Source organism: Galleria mellonella, unplaced genomic scaffold (assembly GCF_026898425.1).
Source record: "Galleria mellonella isolate WM207_F2 unplaced genomic scaffold, CSIRO_AGI_GalMel_v1 utg38, whole genome shotgun sequence".
Lineage (NCBI taxonomy): Eukaryota > Metazoa > Arthropoda > Insecta > Lepidoptera > Pyralidae > Galleria > Galleria mellonella.
Genome location: NW_026442090.1, coordinates 4,515,073 through 4,532,464, shown reverse-complemented (window position 1 = coordinate 4,532,464; position 17,392 = coordinate 4,515,073). Strand labels below are relative to the sequence as shown.

The window sequence follows — 17,392 nt, the reverse complement described above, 5'->3', positions numbered from 1 at the left end:
GACCAAGTGTTCTTATTGATCTGATCTGTAAATAGCCATGAACCAATTATATCCTGGTCACTACGGCACCAATTGTGATGGTCCCCCCCTTTGCAACCCTGTGTACCCCTTTATAAAATAACTACCCTCTTAATAAACCTACACATGGAAAACCTACAAAGCCTAAGAAAAGCCTACGAAGGCTTACCCTAATGAAAATCTATGAAAATCTAATGAAACCCTACCCTAAAGAAAGGCCTAACACCCTCAATATAACCCCATACCTATATTGCCTTATATACCCCAAACACCCTATGAATCATATAACCTTTCAATAAACACATAATATTGAACAGATCTTTAGTAAAACACTTGATCATCTGGCCAGATAAATAAATGTGTGATCGTCTAGTAATGTAGGACCCGTTGTGTGTGTAATAACCAAAAGGTTCTTCAATTGGTATATGATAGGAGTTAAATAATGAAGATGATTGATAAATATTTAAGGATTAAGAATAATTAATGAATTATACTCATAATTCATGTAACAAGGAAGTTATGTTAATTTAATAGTAAATTACAGAATAACTGTAATAATAAAAAAAATGGGGGAGCGGTCGGGCCCCTCACACGCCCGGACCAGTGGAAGACTTTCCAACTATCTATAACTCTTCCTCCTAAAAGGTAGGGAAGGGTATTACTATTTATTAATGCACTCTGATGGTAATAAGGGAATGAGTATTCTCAGTTCCAAACCAAACATAAGTACATTTACTTCAACATTACAGTGGCTCCACCAGCCCCACGATGCTTCCAGTATAAATTAGTGTTTGCCAGAGGCAAACGGATCGGAACTGAAATCCCAGGATCACTCCGACACGAGAGCTTACTCATGGGCGATGACCCTTTCAGTCCTATATGGCGACATAGAGATCACCCACTAACAGTACGAAACTGTTTCCCAGCGTCACCCTGTTACGAGCTTACTCAATGGGGGTTTCCCTTCGGCTCCACAAGAGATCAGACCAAGAAGCGAGATCACCCAGACACCAGAACCTACTTTGTTGGGACATAACCCTTCGGCCCTATAATGTGACATTAGAGATCACCTGTGAAGACAGTCCGATAGAGATGAAGATTTGTGTGATAGGGGATACCTTCCACACCCTGGAATTGGCCAAGCCATATAATGTTGATAATTGCTATATCATAACATAGCATTGTCAATTTAATATTATTTACTTAATACCAAGAATACTCAAGGTTCAAGTTAAATCTGTTGATTAGGCCGGAGCCTAAAAACGAGTAGTCCAACCCATAGGTCGAGAGCTACTAAAAGTAATGAGTGCTATTGAATGAACTATAAGTCCAGTCAATTATATATAATATTATTGTTGATTAACCACATTGTGAATTAACCAATTATTTATTCAGAGAGATATATCTAAAGGAACTATAAGTCCTTTAAAAGACACTGATTAATCACAAGTTAACAACGTCTCGTGAAATAACCAGTTGGGTTTTCTATAAATTGAGGACACTAAGTCCAACAATCTATTATTGTGTTGAGAGTAATAGAGATCTTTTGTAATATTTGTAGAGGTTTGATTAATCACATTGTGAAATAATCAGATTAAATAATTATGTAGCTTTATAGAGAGGACTATAAGTCCTAATTGGTTGTTGTCATAAATACTGATAAATTACACATTAAAGTGCTAGGTCAATTATTATATATAGGTATATAGGAAGGACAATAAGTCCTATTTGTGTATGTTGTAGTAGTAGAGGCAATATATTGCATAATTATAATGTGAAAGATATAGATTAAATATATATTTGTATAGAAAGGACAGTAAGTCCCATACAATTATTGTAGCTGTACTATAGTTACACTATATCTACTTCCTTTTAGTGTCTTAGTAAACCTATTTACTAAGAGGATTTCTCAGATAAACAAGTGTTTTAGTGTTTAAATCATCATGATTAAATCCCTAAGAAATTAGGTCTTTAAATAATTATCATATCATTTAAGTGAAATTTCTCATATAAATAATTCCAATATTTCCCCTACAGTTATTATAAAATAACAGAAAATTATATAAATTTTCTATAGATTTAGATATAGAATCATAACGTGTATAATCTCCTTTTGTTTGACATCTGTCACACTAATGACGTATTGAATGACGTATTGATGTATTGAATTGAATTTTGATTATCTATCACAACTGTCAACGTAACAAATACTAGCATGTTTGTTTATTTGTATTTGTTTAATATAATTAATTATAAAATCATCATATATCAACCGTAATATATAACTAAATTATCAGTGACACAAACAATCATGGCTTACACCAGAAACAATTAATAGCATCCAGCAATGCTGCAGTTTTATATTCATATCAGTAGCCAAGCCCACCTTCAAATTCAAAAAATGAACAGAAGATTAGAAGTTTAACATTCTTATTGCAATTGTACTTGCAATAATATATACATACAGTACTAATTATCAAGAACATTCCTCAAATACATGTGTGGTGAAGATTTTCCCAATATGCTATCTATTTGATTTCTAGCCTATAATGTAAATTTATTAAAGAAGTGAATAATCAGTGTTAGTGTTTGCTTTATTAATATTTAAAGTAATTGTCCTAACTTGATATTAATAGGATAATATCTCCTTGGATACAGTCCGACATAAACATATAACTCAATAATAAAATTTATAAAATACTAATATTATATTTTACTACTTGTATATCTCCACACTACTCCCATAAAATATTCAAAACATGTATATTAAATATAAATCCAGTAAATATTCACTAATATTAACCCTGTCTGAACTTGTCTAGTCAATATAACATGAACAAACAACACACATACAAACCTTATCGCCAGGACAACTTCCTTTCTAAATATGAGTAAAATACATAACTCATACTTGTCATTTAATACTAATTTTATACTGTATCTCATACCTAGTTAAGAATAACTATAGTCAGAGAATCCTTTAGTACATTTATTACCATTAGGAAATAAATCCACACCCATAATATCAATATAATTAAATATTATTAAAAGCAGTAATATACAAAGAGTTGTTATTGTCAGCTTGCTCACTACAATAAAATCAATATTAAAGTTTATAATAAATCAAGACAAAATATCTATTTAAACAATACAGGCTTGTTTACCATAAACACCCCACAGTCACATGAATTTATCTAATAACACAATTAATAATGTATTAAAAGTATTACATTCACATAATATTACATGCATCAGTTAAACTGTTTCTTTGTACATCTGGTGTAAAACAAATCCCCACATGTAATCATGGGTAATTAGAAGTATACAAAAGAATTATTAGTTCAGTCGACCGAGCAATGGTATGAAAACATTTCACCATGGGACGTTAAGCATGCACAGAAATTCCAAACCAACACTGTAATAGTGTAATAAATACAAATATTTCATCATCATCATCGTCCCAACCATCACCAACCCACGACTGAACACAGGCAATTTCCACCGACTGACACAAGGAACGGCCCCACAATACACATAAAACAGTCACTCCAAACAATGGAGGTAGCCCACACCGCACTTGCATTCACAGAGTCGTCACTCAATAACCCCTCTCTCTCATCAATGGTTGTTTCCCTAGCAATGATACCAGACCATAGTCACTTTAGTCTATTATCCTCAATAAATAAATTCTTTATAATAACTAGATATGAAACTAGTTAATATTATAATAGTTTAATAGCTGATTTAATAAGTATTTTCCAAAACTGGACAATTAGAACATTGAATCAAATTGATGAAGTTCTATCAAGCGACCATATAATTGGATTTTGTATATGAGTAGAATAACGTAAGTATGTATTATTATTTAATTTATACTGATAACAAAATTTGTTCAAGTGGGTTTGGATTTTAAAATATATGCATTAATCTAAGTTTATATGGATTCTGACGTATAGAATCAATAAACTCTATTACAAATAACGCACTAATAAAATTATGTATGAATAAATTTTACAAATACAAACCACGAAACCCTAAGAAAATTTCATACGCAACCAAATCATACAATATAATAACGAATTGCAATATTTAGAATTGTAACAGATTTAAAAGAATATAGAATTTAACATGGCCATGGACAAATATTAAATATAACCCTTATACTGTGATCACAATCAAAATTTAGTAACTGCGCAGTTATAAAATGGAACAGACTCACCAAATTTCGCCACCACCGACTTTTCCCTTTTCTACTTCTTATAAAAGTTTCAACTCTTCCTTTCTTCCCACTTTGATATCTTCTAATTTTCTTTTCTAAATTCTCCTTTCTTTTTTTTTTTATATTAACAATCACAAAATCTCTTCTCTCACGCGCACTATCCGCCGGTCCCCTCCATTTTTTTTTTTTTCTTTTTTTTCTTTTTTTTCATCTCCCCTCTCCCTCATCTCGCTCACTCTCCCGCTCGCACCTTTTACATTGACTAATGCGAAAATATACAGAATCAAATGTCGATAGAAGTAGGTTGAAACTAAAGCACCACTAAAATGTTGTTGTAAATTTGAAAGTAAGTGTAAATTAAATATTTTTTATATCCTAATCTAGCCTCTTATTCGAACTGAGACCTTTCACAAATATAATATAATTAAATGTTAACGTAATATGTTATTTTCTATAAATTTGATTATCTGATATAGAACACCGTCAAGCTTTCATAGATCCAATTCAGCTGTGCTGAGAGCATCCTATTAATACCTAATGAAACACAAGTTATAGTAAACTATAGTTGGGTTAAGATAAATATATATTAATGTATTTAACTCTGTTGTGACACCTACGACACATTGTAGTTATTGTGAAGAACCTTCCCTTCTGTGTCGATAACTAATCAGTGGTCCATCTTCCTTTTGCGCTATTATGACCTTAATGACTTAAAGTTTGTTTATATTAAATAGCCCAGCCCTCGCAGCGGCCACCCATAGGAACCCCAGTTTTATTAACATAATTCATATACTTATATGGTATCAAACCCACTGCACTATAGGCGAACCGTCACAAGCTGAAGTGGCAATGGGCTGGTCACATAACAAAAACCGACAACCGATGAGGTGGTGACCCCGTACGAGCAAACACAGTGTAGGACAACCCCTCACTAGATAGAGTAACGATCTCAAATGCATTGCAGAGAGTCAGTAGATATGGGTGGCTCTTAACCGTTCCTTACGACAGTAAACAGATTATTACTGATATGATGATGATGATAACAGGGCCTGTTCTGTTAGTGAAACTAAATATTTTTTCTCAAAGAAACACAAGTTAAAAATTAAAAGGAAAGAACTATGTACCTCCTATACTTAGATCGAGTTAAATTGTTAAATGTGTGGTGCAACACTCAATATTTCTTATCTTTTCCAACTTGTGTCCTTCGGAAAATATGTTCAATTATACTAACAATACAATATAGCTCAAAAGATGCTAATAAAGACTTTCATTTCAGTTTGTACATTATAAAGTAATATAGAACTTTGGAGTAGTTATTTGACTATATTAACGCTCAATTACCCAACGTCTGCCCTTTCACACGATCTTGACATATTATTCTTATATAACGGCTTCATACATCATTCATTAAATTATTCCGAGATATTGTCTCGTCAATAAATTACTAGTAAAATTACTTGATAACTTGTGTTTGTAAAGTGAAATACAACAATGATATATTATAAAGTACCTACTTATTGTTCATATCTTATTATCCTATCCTATTAATAATTGTAATTAATAATATAATAAATGCGAATATTTGTAAAGACGAATGGATGGAGAGTTTGTTATTCTTACACGCAAAAACTACTGAACTGTTTTGAATGAAATTTGGTACACGGGTAGGTAGTAACTAAATAAAAAATATAGACTTTTAAGGCTTAAAAAGGAGTATATTACCTATTCGCATATTTTTTTCACTTTATTTATTTCTTTGTTATATAATTATACATAACACAAATACAACATAAATTACAATTGTTTAGTTTTACCGTGTACATTTAGTTTATATGTTAAATGATGTTATATCTTTTCCAATATATTATATAATAAAAGCGTCTATGAAATATCTCGTCATTTACCAGAGCATATTTTTTCATAATATTAATATTATTCCAACGCTGCTTATACCTACCTACACAAAATCTAGTCTATCCATAGAAACATAACATGTTACAATTAGTTATGTAGCATTAGTGACCTTCTCCCAATAGATCTTCCCAACATTCAATTCAGTTGTCATAAAATGGGATCTAGTGCACAAAAAATTTAAATACGGAAGTGTTTCGTCAAATTGTCCAATCAAACAGTTTGGAGTCGTGATCGTCTGCAGGTAACGGTTGGTTGATACAAGCCGAGGAAGAATGCTTGCAACGGTACTCGGACTGTAACAAAACTTTGGCTAATGAGGCCATGAGCTAAAGAATGGCATTATCACTTGTAGGTCACATCAGAATCGGAATAGCGCGTCCACTGACATTGTCCTAGGTCTCGTTACCATGACGTATTCCATAACATTATAATATTTGTAGTATTAGATGTTGTAGTGTAGTAACTGTACTAGGGCACAATGATATTTAAAAAAGATAGTTATAAGAATATCAGAAATAACAGAAAAAATATTCACAACAAGACATCGACATTTCATTACAATTTCGACGTGCTTGTAACGTTTTTTTTTCTTTTATTGCAAAATCATTGTTGTTAAGTTGGACTTATTGCTTTCCTCGATGTCGAGTATGACAACACTTACATCAAACTTTACAAGTCATTAGAAAATTTGAGTGAAAAATATATTCATATAAATTTTTTTTTTCGTCGATATTTTGTCAATAGGGGTGCCATTTTATGGCAGGAGTGGGTGCCTTAATGGGATACAGTCTCTCCTACAGGGGCATGGGAAGGGGGTAGGGGGTGTGGGATGATTGGTTTGTGTCGTGCATGTTTTAAGAGATCTTCAGACTTTATTTCTCAGGTGATGGTGGTGATGATTTAGGCATAAGTAGATGACTTGTTCAAAAACAAGGACTTGAGTTAGTGTCTGTGGGTGTCAGTAGATTTGTGGTATCTATGTTTCGATTATATTGTGAGTGGTAGACTTACCACTCCATTTGGTGAGTTCATAAGGAGTTTTGTCTTTATGTGGATGTGGGTATTCTACGTTGAGAGAGTGCATATCAATGTATTAGACTTATTCAATAAATACCTTATAAGAAATTTCATTGTTCATTATTCAAACACCACCGTGGTGGACTGTTAAAAGTAATCCCTGATACAATCGAGCAAATTTTAAGTTCGATCTAAATGTATTAGATTGTTCCATCCAGATAGTAATTGCCCGATTTCTCATAACACAGAGTATCATAGGTTGAGAAACTCGAATCTTTTAGCAACTTGATACTGGATAATTTCACGGTTCAATTGAATTGATGCATAGAGAGACAAAATAAAAATTACAATGGTTGCGTTTGTACGATCAAACCACAGAACCCTAAAACAGACTCGCAAAACACTAAAATATCATATAGGAATAATAAAAACTTTATATGTTCCCCATTATATTTAAGACCAATAAACCACCGCCAAACTTTACTCAATTCGCAATTAAGTTCATCATAATTGGGGTAATTCAGCTAAAAGTTGAATTTATCTGATGTGTGTAAGAGCACTACGCAAATTAGGGTTGCCATAATTATGTACGCAAAACATTCAGACAAGGTGAAGCTCGTAAGTTTCATGACTTTTAATCGTGTATATGAACTTGGACATATCCGCAATGTTTTTAATTTTATCTACTGATGATTAATACTTAATTGTTATCAACAATAATGTAACATCATTATTTTTATAATTAATCATAGGTACTAATACTAATATAATTAGTCATTAATTGCTAGTATATTCCATACATGATAACTCATTTTCCCAACACTTTCTCAAGAAAGACCAATGTCATTTAAAATATCATTATATTCACGGTTTTTATGTATATAATAGAACATGTATTCTGTAATTCAGAATTTTTGTAATCATAAATAATACATATATGTATTACAAAATAAGGTATCCATGACAACCCTACGCAGAAGGAACAATAACAGTAAATGTCATTTACAGCTATTGTCAACATAACAATTACATTAAATAATAGTGATCACGTACGACATACATCAATTAATGATGAGTGAGTTCAAGGAAATTTATAAACAAACCAGATGAGTAAATGGCATTGAAGGCGAATAGACTACGTGAAAATTCGCCAAATTCCAAAAGAACTTGTTTATAAGTTCCGTACATAATTACAAAGCATTTTACATAAATTATCTATACAAAATTTATGTCAATAACATAGATAATACTCGATCTTCGCCAACAATAATAATTAAATTTACAACAATTTTGAAGATAATATAATGATAATATTAAAAGGTGACAAACTTATTTTATCTTAGTCTTATGTTTTCAAGATTTTAATACACGATGAAAAAAGACCTTCAATCGTAAAAAAAAATAAATTGAGAAACGTAATAAGATAAAAAGAAGAAAAAAAACAAATATTTTGGAGAGTCAAAGTCAGAAAATTCCAAGGAGAAGACGATAAAACAAAATTTCTGCAGATATGAATAGTCTTAGTACTCGTACATTATTTGAGTAGATCGTGATAACCCGAAAGTTCACTAAAATTAGTAATTAAATGCCAAATTTGTCCTAACGACATCGTCTCGTCAAAACTTACTCGGTGTATTTGGCTAAGCTCCAAAAAGGTTAATCACCTACAGCTGTCGCTTACTTTTAACAGCTTCAACTTAAAGTAATGTGTTCCATTTAAAATGCGCCAAAAATTGAGCGCAAAAGGTATACTCATAAATCATTGCAAATAATGCAATGAAACAAGGTGAAGATTGCATTCTGCATTCAATTCGACCCTGGCAGAATATGTAAAGTGATAATGTATGGCGTACCTCAGAATCGAGTCTACAATTCATTAAACAGTAGTCTTCTCTTTAAACAACTTTATTTAATAAGAATTGATACTTTATTTTTTCACACGCCAACTAGTGAAATAAATATTAGAAGAGTTTATTTATTCATAGTTTGAAGAACAGAACCTTGAAATATTCGCCGTTATTATATACTTCTCTTCAATCTTGTAAGAGAAGATAAAAGCACGAAAATTACTTTTAAACATACCTACTTAATCATTTTTATAATTTAAGCTGGAAATTATATAAAAATTGCTAACATAGATATAATGGGTCTAAATTAATTTCATAGTCCATTTAATAAAATACTTTCTTTGATAAAACAATGACCTAACCTGGAGAACTATATTTCACTTTTATCTGTATTAAAAAGGGTAAAATAATGTGTATTAAAAAAGGTTTAATTAAAAAATGTTGGGTTCTCACAAATGAGCAGGCACGTCAGCGACAACAGAAACTTCGTGACGGAGGAAGTAAGGAAACGATAAACGCCGTCCGTTTTTGCTCAGAAGCGACATTTTTTCTGCCTATGACAAAGTCGTGCTCACACATAAGCATTTATTTAAATAACATTATTTTTTTAACTATATGAAAGATTGAAATATTCATTGATATATTATAGGTTCAATTTTGTAAAGAGATAGAAGACAATTTTACCATTATAGTAGTGACAAATTTTTAATAGTTTTGTTTTTTATTATATAAATATACTATACAAAAATAGTTTAATGACCAAGTTATAACATTCATAATTTGGCCGATAAAAAAACCATAGCCTATAAGTACATACTGACTGTTATGTACTCAATACTCATAGGTACATAATCAAATTAGATAGCTAGTAGATATTTAGCTCCAGATAAGGAAGTTTGAAAGTATATGCAATAATATTTATGACAGCAAAATATCCCATTTACTGATAAAACAAGAATCTGTTCACAATGTCACCGTTCATATATCAGGGTAAATTCAAAACCGTGAATGATATAATGTTTATCTATTTGTTGAGGAAAATTTACTCTAAAATTTCTTAAACGATAATTACGGCTTCCGGGAAATGAAGACTCACTCTAAATGTCAATTGATAAATTTCTCTTAGTTTTATTCACATCTCGATTTATTATTATGTATATATATACAGCGTAAGAATGCGCAGGCGCAAGTGCGCAAACAGAACGTCATCCAGGAAGGACAACTACGTTTACGATGTCGTTGCAATTGCAATCCACTTGCTCGTAATTTATCATACGCGTTTATAACATTAACATATAAATTACAAGAAACATAAGTAATTATTTTATATTTTAAAACTTATGTTCAATATAAATAATTTTTTATACAGAAATGTAATTAAATAAAAAAATAAATGCTTACAACTATTATCCCCAATGGGATAGTCAAAGGCATTAGGTATTAATATTATTTTGTGAACCACAGTTCACAAAATATTATTAATACATAATTAAGCGAATTCTCGTTAATCATTTATATGAGTCTATCCTTACAATAATTAATGAAGATGTTTTGAGGGAGTAGGAAATGCTCACAACAGAATGATACGACAAGAATTTCTGTTTGCCGCACTTCGTAACATACATACTTATAGGGAATGGAAAATTCATACCTACGATATATTGTATATTATCTATGTTTGCCTTTACAGCAATTTAAATGATATACAACATTTCTTATTACTTAGCACTTATTCATGATTCAAGGCAAATATCGTGAATTCCATCCCGATATGAAACTTAATATCTAGCCAATCCGTTGGTATTTTCTAAAACATTTTTAGTTTAGCAAAAATAATACTGTATGATCTGTGGTAGAACTAAAAGAATTAAACCTAAAAAGTTATCAAAAATGAGAAAATGGTGTTAAAATTGTGTAAGAACTTTGTACATTATCGTAGCAGCCACTGTTTAGACCCAGTCGTTTCTTCTATGTTGATTAACCAGTAAGGAAAGCTTTTATATTATAATAAAACAAAAGTATATTTATTTTCAAAGAATCTTTGTAAATGTACAAATTAGAGATTGCGTAAATAAGATTTGTACAAATAAAACTTTACTGAAAAATCCCAGTTCTCAATCACATAGTTAATCTACACGCCTACAGAATATTATTTAGAAATTAAAACGATTCTAAGAAAGGCAATCTGGCTGTGATAAAAGCGTCGGCCAGACGATTTAATCCATCAGTGTCAAGTCTTTACACCAGAACCAAATATGACGTAGTACGAAGAGAAATGCGCACAGAAATATTGAAAACCGAGCTCAGTGACAATGTAAATAAAATTTCACCGCTGAAATTCACTTACAGCGAGCTGGAGATTTATGAACATCGTATGACTTTTAAATTTTATTCATTTTGGTGAATATTGTCCCCTTACCTATTTGTTAGTAAGCTTGATATGTGAATATTTATAAAAAAATGTAAATGTTTTACTATGACCTCACTAATCGCGAAGATATTGCGAGAATACTTCGTTTACAATCGATTGTGTATAGCCACATGCATTAACTTTCTTCTATCATGTAAAACTATCCGAAATTTCAGAGTCAGACAAAAAAAAACTGAATGTAAATTCCACCAAAACTATGCTGCATCTACAATTTCGTGTGTTCTGACACTATGATAAGGTTTATAGCAAAGGAAACGACGCTCTCCGCCTAAAGGCCTGATTGTGGTATCAACGTGTTTCATAATACGCATTACATTTGGGACCGAAACTTCGGAATTACGTTTTATGGCAGACCTCTAGAACTGCGTCGCAACAACAAATCCTTTGATAAGCTAATTACGGACAATGGACTTCGGTACATTTTGGTTTCATTAGAATAATCGAAATATAGGCAATAATGTGACCACATAAATCGCGAAGGCGCAGATAACCGCCTTGATCTCATCTTTGAGATTAATGAGGCCAGAGCATAAACGAACATACACTACGTAAGAGGAGCGACGAAGCCAGGCTGGTGACTGCGGCGTGGGCGTGAACTGCGGCGACAGAGCTAAGTAGCTGAAATATTAAGACACTCCTGTTTCATAACGTTACCGAATAGGAAGTCCACTCGCTCGCCTTTAATTGCACTTAATATAGGAAATATGTATATGCATCAGGGTAATGTGCAACATGAGAAAGGGACGGTTTTTAGATCATAAATAAATGTCGTTGTAAACACTAGTGCTGTGACTCGCGTCACGTAAGCGATACGCATGAATCTCACAGATTACCCGGTAAAGAGGTAACAAAAAAACAAATAGGTAGCTTAGTAAAATATACTTCAGTGTTACTAACACAAGACTGACCAATTTCTCCAAAACATGTTTACATTTTCAATCTTAACTTTTATGATTGATAATGTCTTCGTTATCACGATTAAAAATAATGAGGCCGTACCAAGTCCGAGAACAATAGCAGCGCGGTTGTCCAAACACTGTCTTTATCTTGACAGATTTACTCAGTTTACAACGTTTGAACTAGTTGTAAATAAGGCTTCTGAATACATGTTAAAATAGCTAACCTCTATGACTTCAACATCGCATCTACAAATCATGTGATAATCATATATAAAAAAAAAAATTCTGTTTATAAATTATTGTGGACATTAGTATTTGCAAAAGTAAATAGTTACAATTATCTGAATATTTTATATTAACGTATATAAAATAAATTTTAATACCTGAAGATTTAGAGTAGCTTGTTCAATAGTGGCATGACATGGCATGCCAAAGCACGGAGTACATTAACAAAATAATTTCTTCATAGGACCAACTGCAGTTTGAATTATAACTGTACTGATATGTTTTTAATAGAAATATATATAATAATAATTTCTATTTTCAGACTTTTAAATCCATAATATGTATATTAAATGCACCGTAATTTTATCTTTAAACTTTTGTTATCTTTTAACCTTTTATATGTCGGTTTTCACCAAAAAAGCAACACAATCACACCTACTTATTTATATTACAAATAATCATGTATCAATACATAATTCTTACTTATTTTATGGAGTAAATGATAAAATAAACAATTAATTATATGGTCAACACACAACATAATGATAGCAATTAAAATCTTGAATATTTTATATATATCAAACACATACTACATTAGATGTATGTTATTTCTCATATTGTTTATAATTTTATTATTTAAACGCATCTGTAGAAACGGTTGAACGTATTTAAATGAAATCTGGGCACACCGGTAGATCATGCCCGGGCTGGGCTATATACCTATACTTTTCGTCCAACGAAAGCAGACCAAGCGACAAGGCATGTCTTGAATCATAGTTAATTTATAATTAGATTAAATATTGCAATAGAAAATACTTGCGAATCTGTTTATTAGTGATTATTACTGATTATTAGTGATTTAGCTGAAAATCCATTAAATGTTTCAATGGATTAAAAAAGCTATAATCGACTAATCCAACCCGCCCTAGTTTTGCATGGGTAAATAGGTAAAAGACCATTTTTTTTTAAATACAGGCAATGTAATATGCTGATAGGGCATGTAACTTTCTATATGTATTTTTGTTAATCCATTACAAACAAAAAATCAAATCTTTTCTCTTTACAATATTAGTTTAAAAGTTTAGATTACGATCGAGTACGAGTGGCTTCAATGGATTTTAAATAAAGTTACAATCGATTACGATCGAGTACTCACTCGATCTCTGTGCTCCAAATATTCTCATCCTCGTCCACGTCGGCCATAATTTTGTTGGCTTCTTTACATTTCACCTGGAAACACGTGCCGTTGATTGTCAAACTCCACGGCGAAGGAAAAAAATATTGAAATAAATATCGAATGAATTCATTGATATGTGTAATAAATTATTAACGATCAATTATCATTTTAATAAAGAACACCGGACAACCTCGTAATGTTTTTCGCTGTCAAAACGGTCATCCTTTGGCGAATCTGCATTTCTTAACAATGTACAAGAGACTTTTAAATTGCAAATGACTCACTAAATTATGATTTTGACAGCCAGAAACATCTATCACGTGTACACTGACACAAATATTATCGTATAGAATTTTTTTTGTACGTTGTCAGGACAATAAATCAATTTTTAGTTTTAATTAAAAGTAAATTTGTTCGCTTTAGTTTGAGTATAGCGTCATAAGCATTCAAAAAGTACCATTTTATAGGGTGTTAAAAACACCTTTTAAAAGTTAAATGGGGAGGGAGGGCATATTTTTAAAATGGGGAAGAAACGAACTATAATTTATACGTATAAGCAGGACGGAGTCAATAAGAATCTCACGTTTACTTTAGTACTTCAACTTAAGTGTTATTCCTGAACACACTCTAGCAAGCCAATAAGGCGAAAACGTTAAATAGCGATCCTATAAAGTTATAATGGACTAATGGCTACTATAAGGCCAATTTAACCTCAAAATGAGTAACATTAAATTAAAAGAATATATTACGCATATAAATATAATTACTTGATTTTTAATCTAAAAAAAGCATGAGTTACTAACAAATCTGCGATTTATTTGAATAACATTATTATAATATGATATGCATCCTAAAGCCGTGTTCGTAACATTGCCTAACCTGGTCCATGACCAATGATATTTCGAAGTATGTATATATTCGTTTTTAAATTTAATTAACAATTACTATACTTTTCATATTTTTATTACAAAAATGTAATAGTAGGAGTAATATTATATATTGATAGCTGACTATAACTGACTGTCCATAGTCTGTAGAACTCTACAGTTTGCAACATAATACCGTAAATCCTCCAATAACACACTATTATGATGATTCAACGGTGTTATTTGACATTTTAGCTAAAGATCTCTTTAAACCTACAATAACATTTTTTATGAATAAGAATGTCAGTGTTAGGCAGTCAGTACTTAGTAATTTTCTCGAATGAAGCAAAATGCGTCAACATATCAACAAACTTAATTATTAAAATCCCGAATTAATCTCACGTAACCGGAGGGGGCAGTTTAATGGATGCACGACCCCTAGGTTAATTTTACGGCCTCAACGCGAGATTCTTATTAAACTCGGATGCGTACACGAAATGAAGCATGTTATGATTCGTGTTATGCGGATAATTTAACGCCCCTGGGGGTTCTAAAATAGCAAATTGGGCAATTAATAATATTATCCTAAAACGAGTTATATTTGCAAACATTACGTATTTTATTTCTGGTTTAGGTTTTTATAAGGCATTGTAAAGCATTATTTGTAAGGAAATCATTTCATTTCAACCACTCCCAATTATTGTAACTTGCGATTTTAAGAGTGATAAGTAAAGATATTTTATGTATTTTTTTATACCACTGAGGTGGTAAACAAGCATACGACCCGCCTAATGGTAAGCAGTTAATGTAGCCTATAAACGCCTGAATTACCAGGAGCATTACGCGCGAGTTTCCGATCTCTGAAGAAACCTCTTTACCCCCCCTTTAAAGAACACCATGCTTTAATCTCTTGGGAAACCCTATTAATTTCGTACAATAATATGGTTCTGTGTTAATTCCATTTAATCGTGATTATGTAACAAATATACAAATCTCTTGTCATACAAATACAAATCTATTCACATTACTAATAAGATTAAACAGTCCATCTACCGCATTCTCATTAGAAATATCAACCAGAAAAATTGCAAATATGAATCGTTTTAGCATTCTACGAACATATACAAAACACGAAAATGTCCATTTTAAATTTAAACTAATTGTTCTAATATAGTGTCTATTAATTCTTAAAAAGATAATAAGAGTTAATACGTACCAAAACGAGGAAAGAAAGCTCATTTATGTGTAAACAACCATTTAATTTTGGATAATAACAAGTAACACTAATGCACTGTAAGTATTAAATGTTTCATTATAATTAAATTGGATATCTGATCACGCGCCATTATCGAAAAAGACACCTAGATATTATTCTTATCATAGATTATAAATACGGTGTTTCATTTTGATAGTATTTATTTCATACTGCAATGTTCTTTCTATTAACAATTAAATACTTTGCTATTAACAAGTAGGTATATTTTTCTGCGCAAAAAACAGCAACTTCAACAAATTACAAAACACTCCGGATAAACTCATAGATATTTCGTAGACAAATTTCAATTACATATTAGAATAAAGAAAGAACCTACAAATAAATATTACTCCGCAACAACTTTTTTTACCAGGGAAAGACTTTGTACAAAAGTCGTTTGCTTGGGTAGCCCTATCCCATTCGAGTTACTGTGAAACAGTTGTGCTTGCATGACTGCGTTTCAGTTTGAAGGATGGAATATAGTAGTAAAAATTACAGGGTACAGAGACATAATACCTTAGTTCTCAGAAATGGCAACGCGTGGGGAGTATCATAGGCGAAAAAAAAGGTATACTCTGTTATGTCCATGGTACTGCTCAAGATTATGAGCAACATTTACCACTTTTCATCAGGTGGATCGTCAGCTTGTTTTCCATTCTAAGTTGCATAAAAAAAAACTACTTTTGTCCTATAAAATAAAATGGCAACTTCAAACACAGGAGCAGTTTAAAATTGACGATGCATTAAGAATCAACTTCCACTGTTCCTTTATTTTTTATTATTTTGTAATTAGTTACATTAAGATATTTTTGGAATTGATGATAAAGAGTATTTATTTTTATTATTTTTCTTTTGAAAGAGTGTTTTCATACACACAATTCAAGTATTTCAGGTTTAGTGCAGTCAAAATATTACAAAATAGTACATTTCCATAAAAACTAATAGACTAGAAACTTCGATCTTGACACATTCCCTTCTTCTAGCATTTTCATCGAATGCAAAAATTATCCCCATTTATTACATAGCAAAACTTTGTTTCATGTGTATGATGGATGATACAAAACGGGAAAATGTTATGACGAACTTTACCATCAGGTAAGTTCGGTAGTTATATTTATTACAACCTATTTTTATACCAAATTACAGTATAGTAGAATCTTGATTATCCGAAAATTCGATTATACGGACTTATTCTTCACAGCTCTAATTACCGATTTAGAAATGGTATTATGTATTAATTGGGTAAATAGGTATTATGTAATCCATTATCTTTACAGCTCGTATTTTTTTTTTGTGTTGTATTATCTAAATGACGATTGTAAAATCCTATACGTAGTAAAAACAAAATATTAAAACAATTATCGTTTGATTTGACTTTGAAATCGATTATTCGGATGTTCAATAGTACAAAATACCTCTGGTTGTATTTGATTGGGATAATCGAGATTTTACTATAGTAATAGCAAGTATTGCGATATTACACTATTATATAGATAGCGCATTATAGAATACATTAATATATAG

General features: G+C 31.3%; 1 protein-coding gene across 10 annotated transcripts in view; it reads right to left on the bottom strand.

The window, feature by feature from the left end:
• The window catches only part of LOC113523092 (TLD domain-containing protein 2), a 161,447-nt gene that overhangs the window by 111,670 nt on the left and 32,385 nt on the right, over positions 1 to 17,392 (bottom strand). Inside the window, exons 1-3 of one of the 10 annotated variants that reach the window (XM_031914051.2) lie at positions 15,830 to 15,956; positions 13,727 to 13,800; positions 11,990 to 12,064 (exon numbers count right to left, since the gene is read on the bottom strand). The exons of 5 other annotated variants lie outside the window; for them this stretch is intronic. In XM_031914051.2, the coding sequence (XP_031769911.2) occupies positions 11,990 to 12,064; positions 13,727 to 13,773 (122 nt within the window). In that variant the 5' untranslated portion in view covers positions 13,774 to 13,800; positions 15,830 to 15,956. Of the gene's footprint in view, positions 1 to 11,989; positions 12,065 to 13,726; positions 13,829 to 15,829; positions 15,957 to 17,392 lie in introns of those variants that run through there. 4 more of the 10 variants (XM_031914050.2, XM_052897658.1, XM_031914054.2 and 1 more) reach the window with 4 other exon arrangements.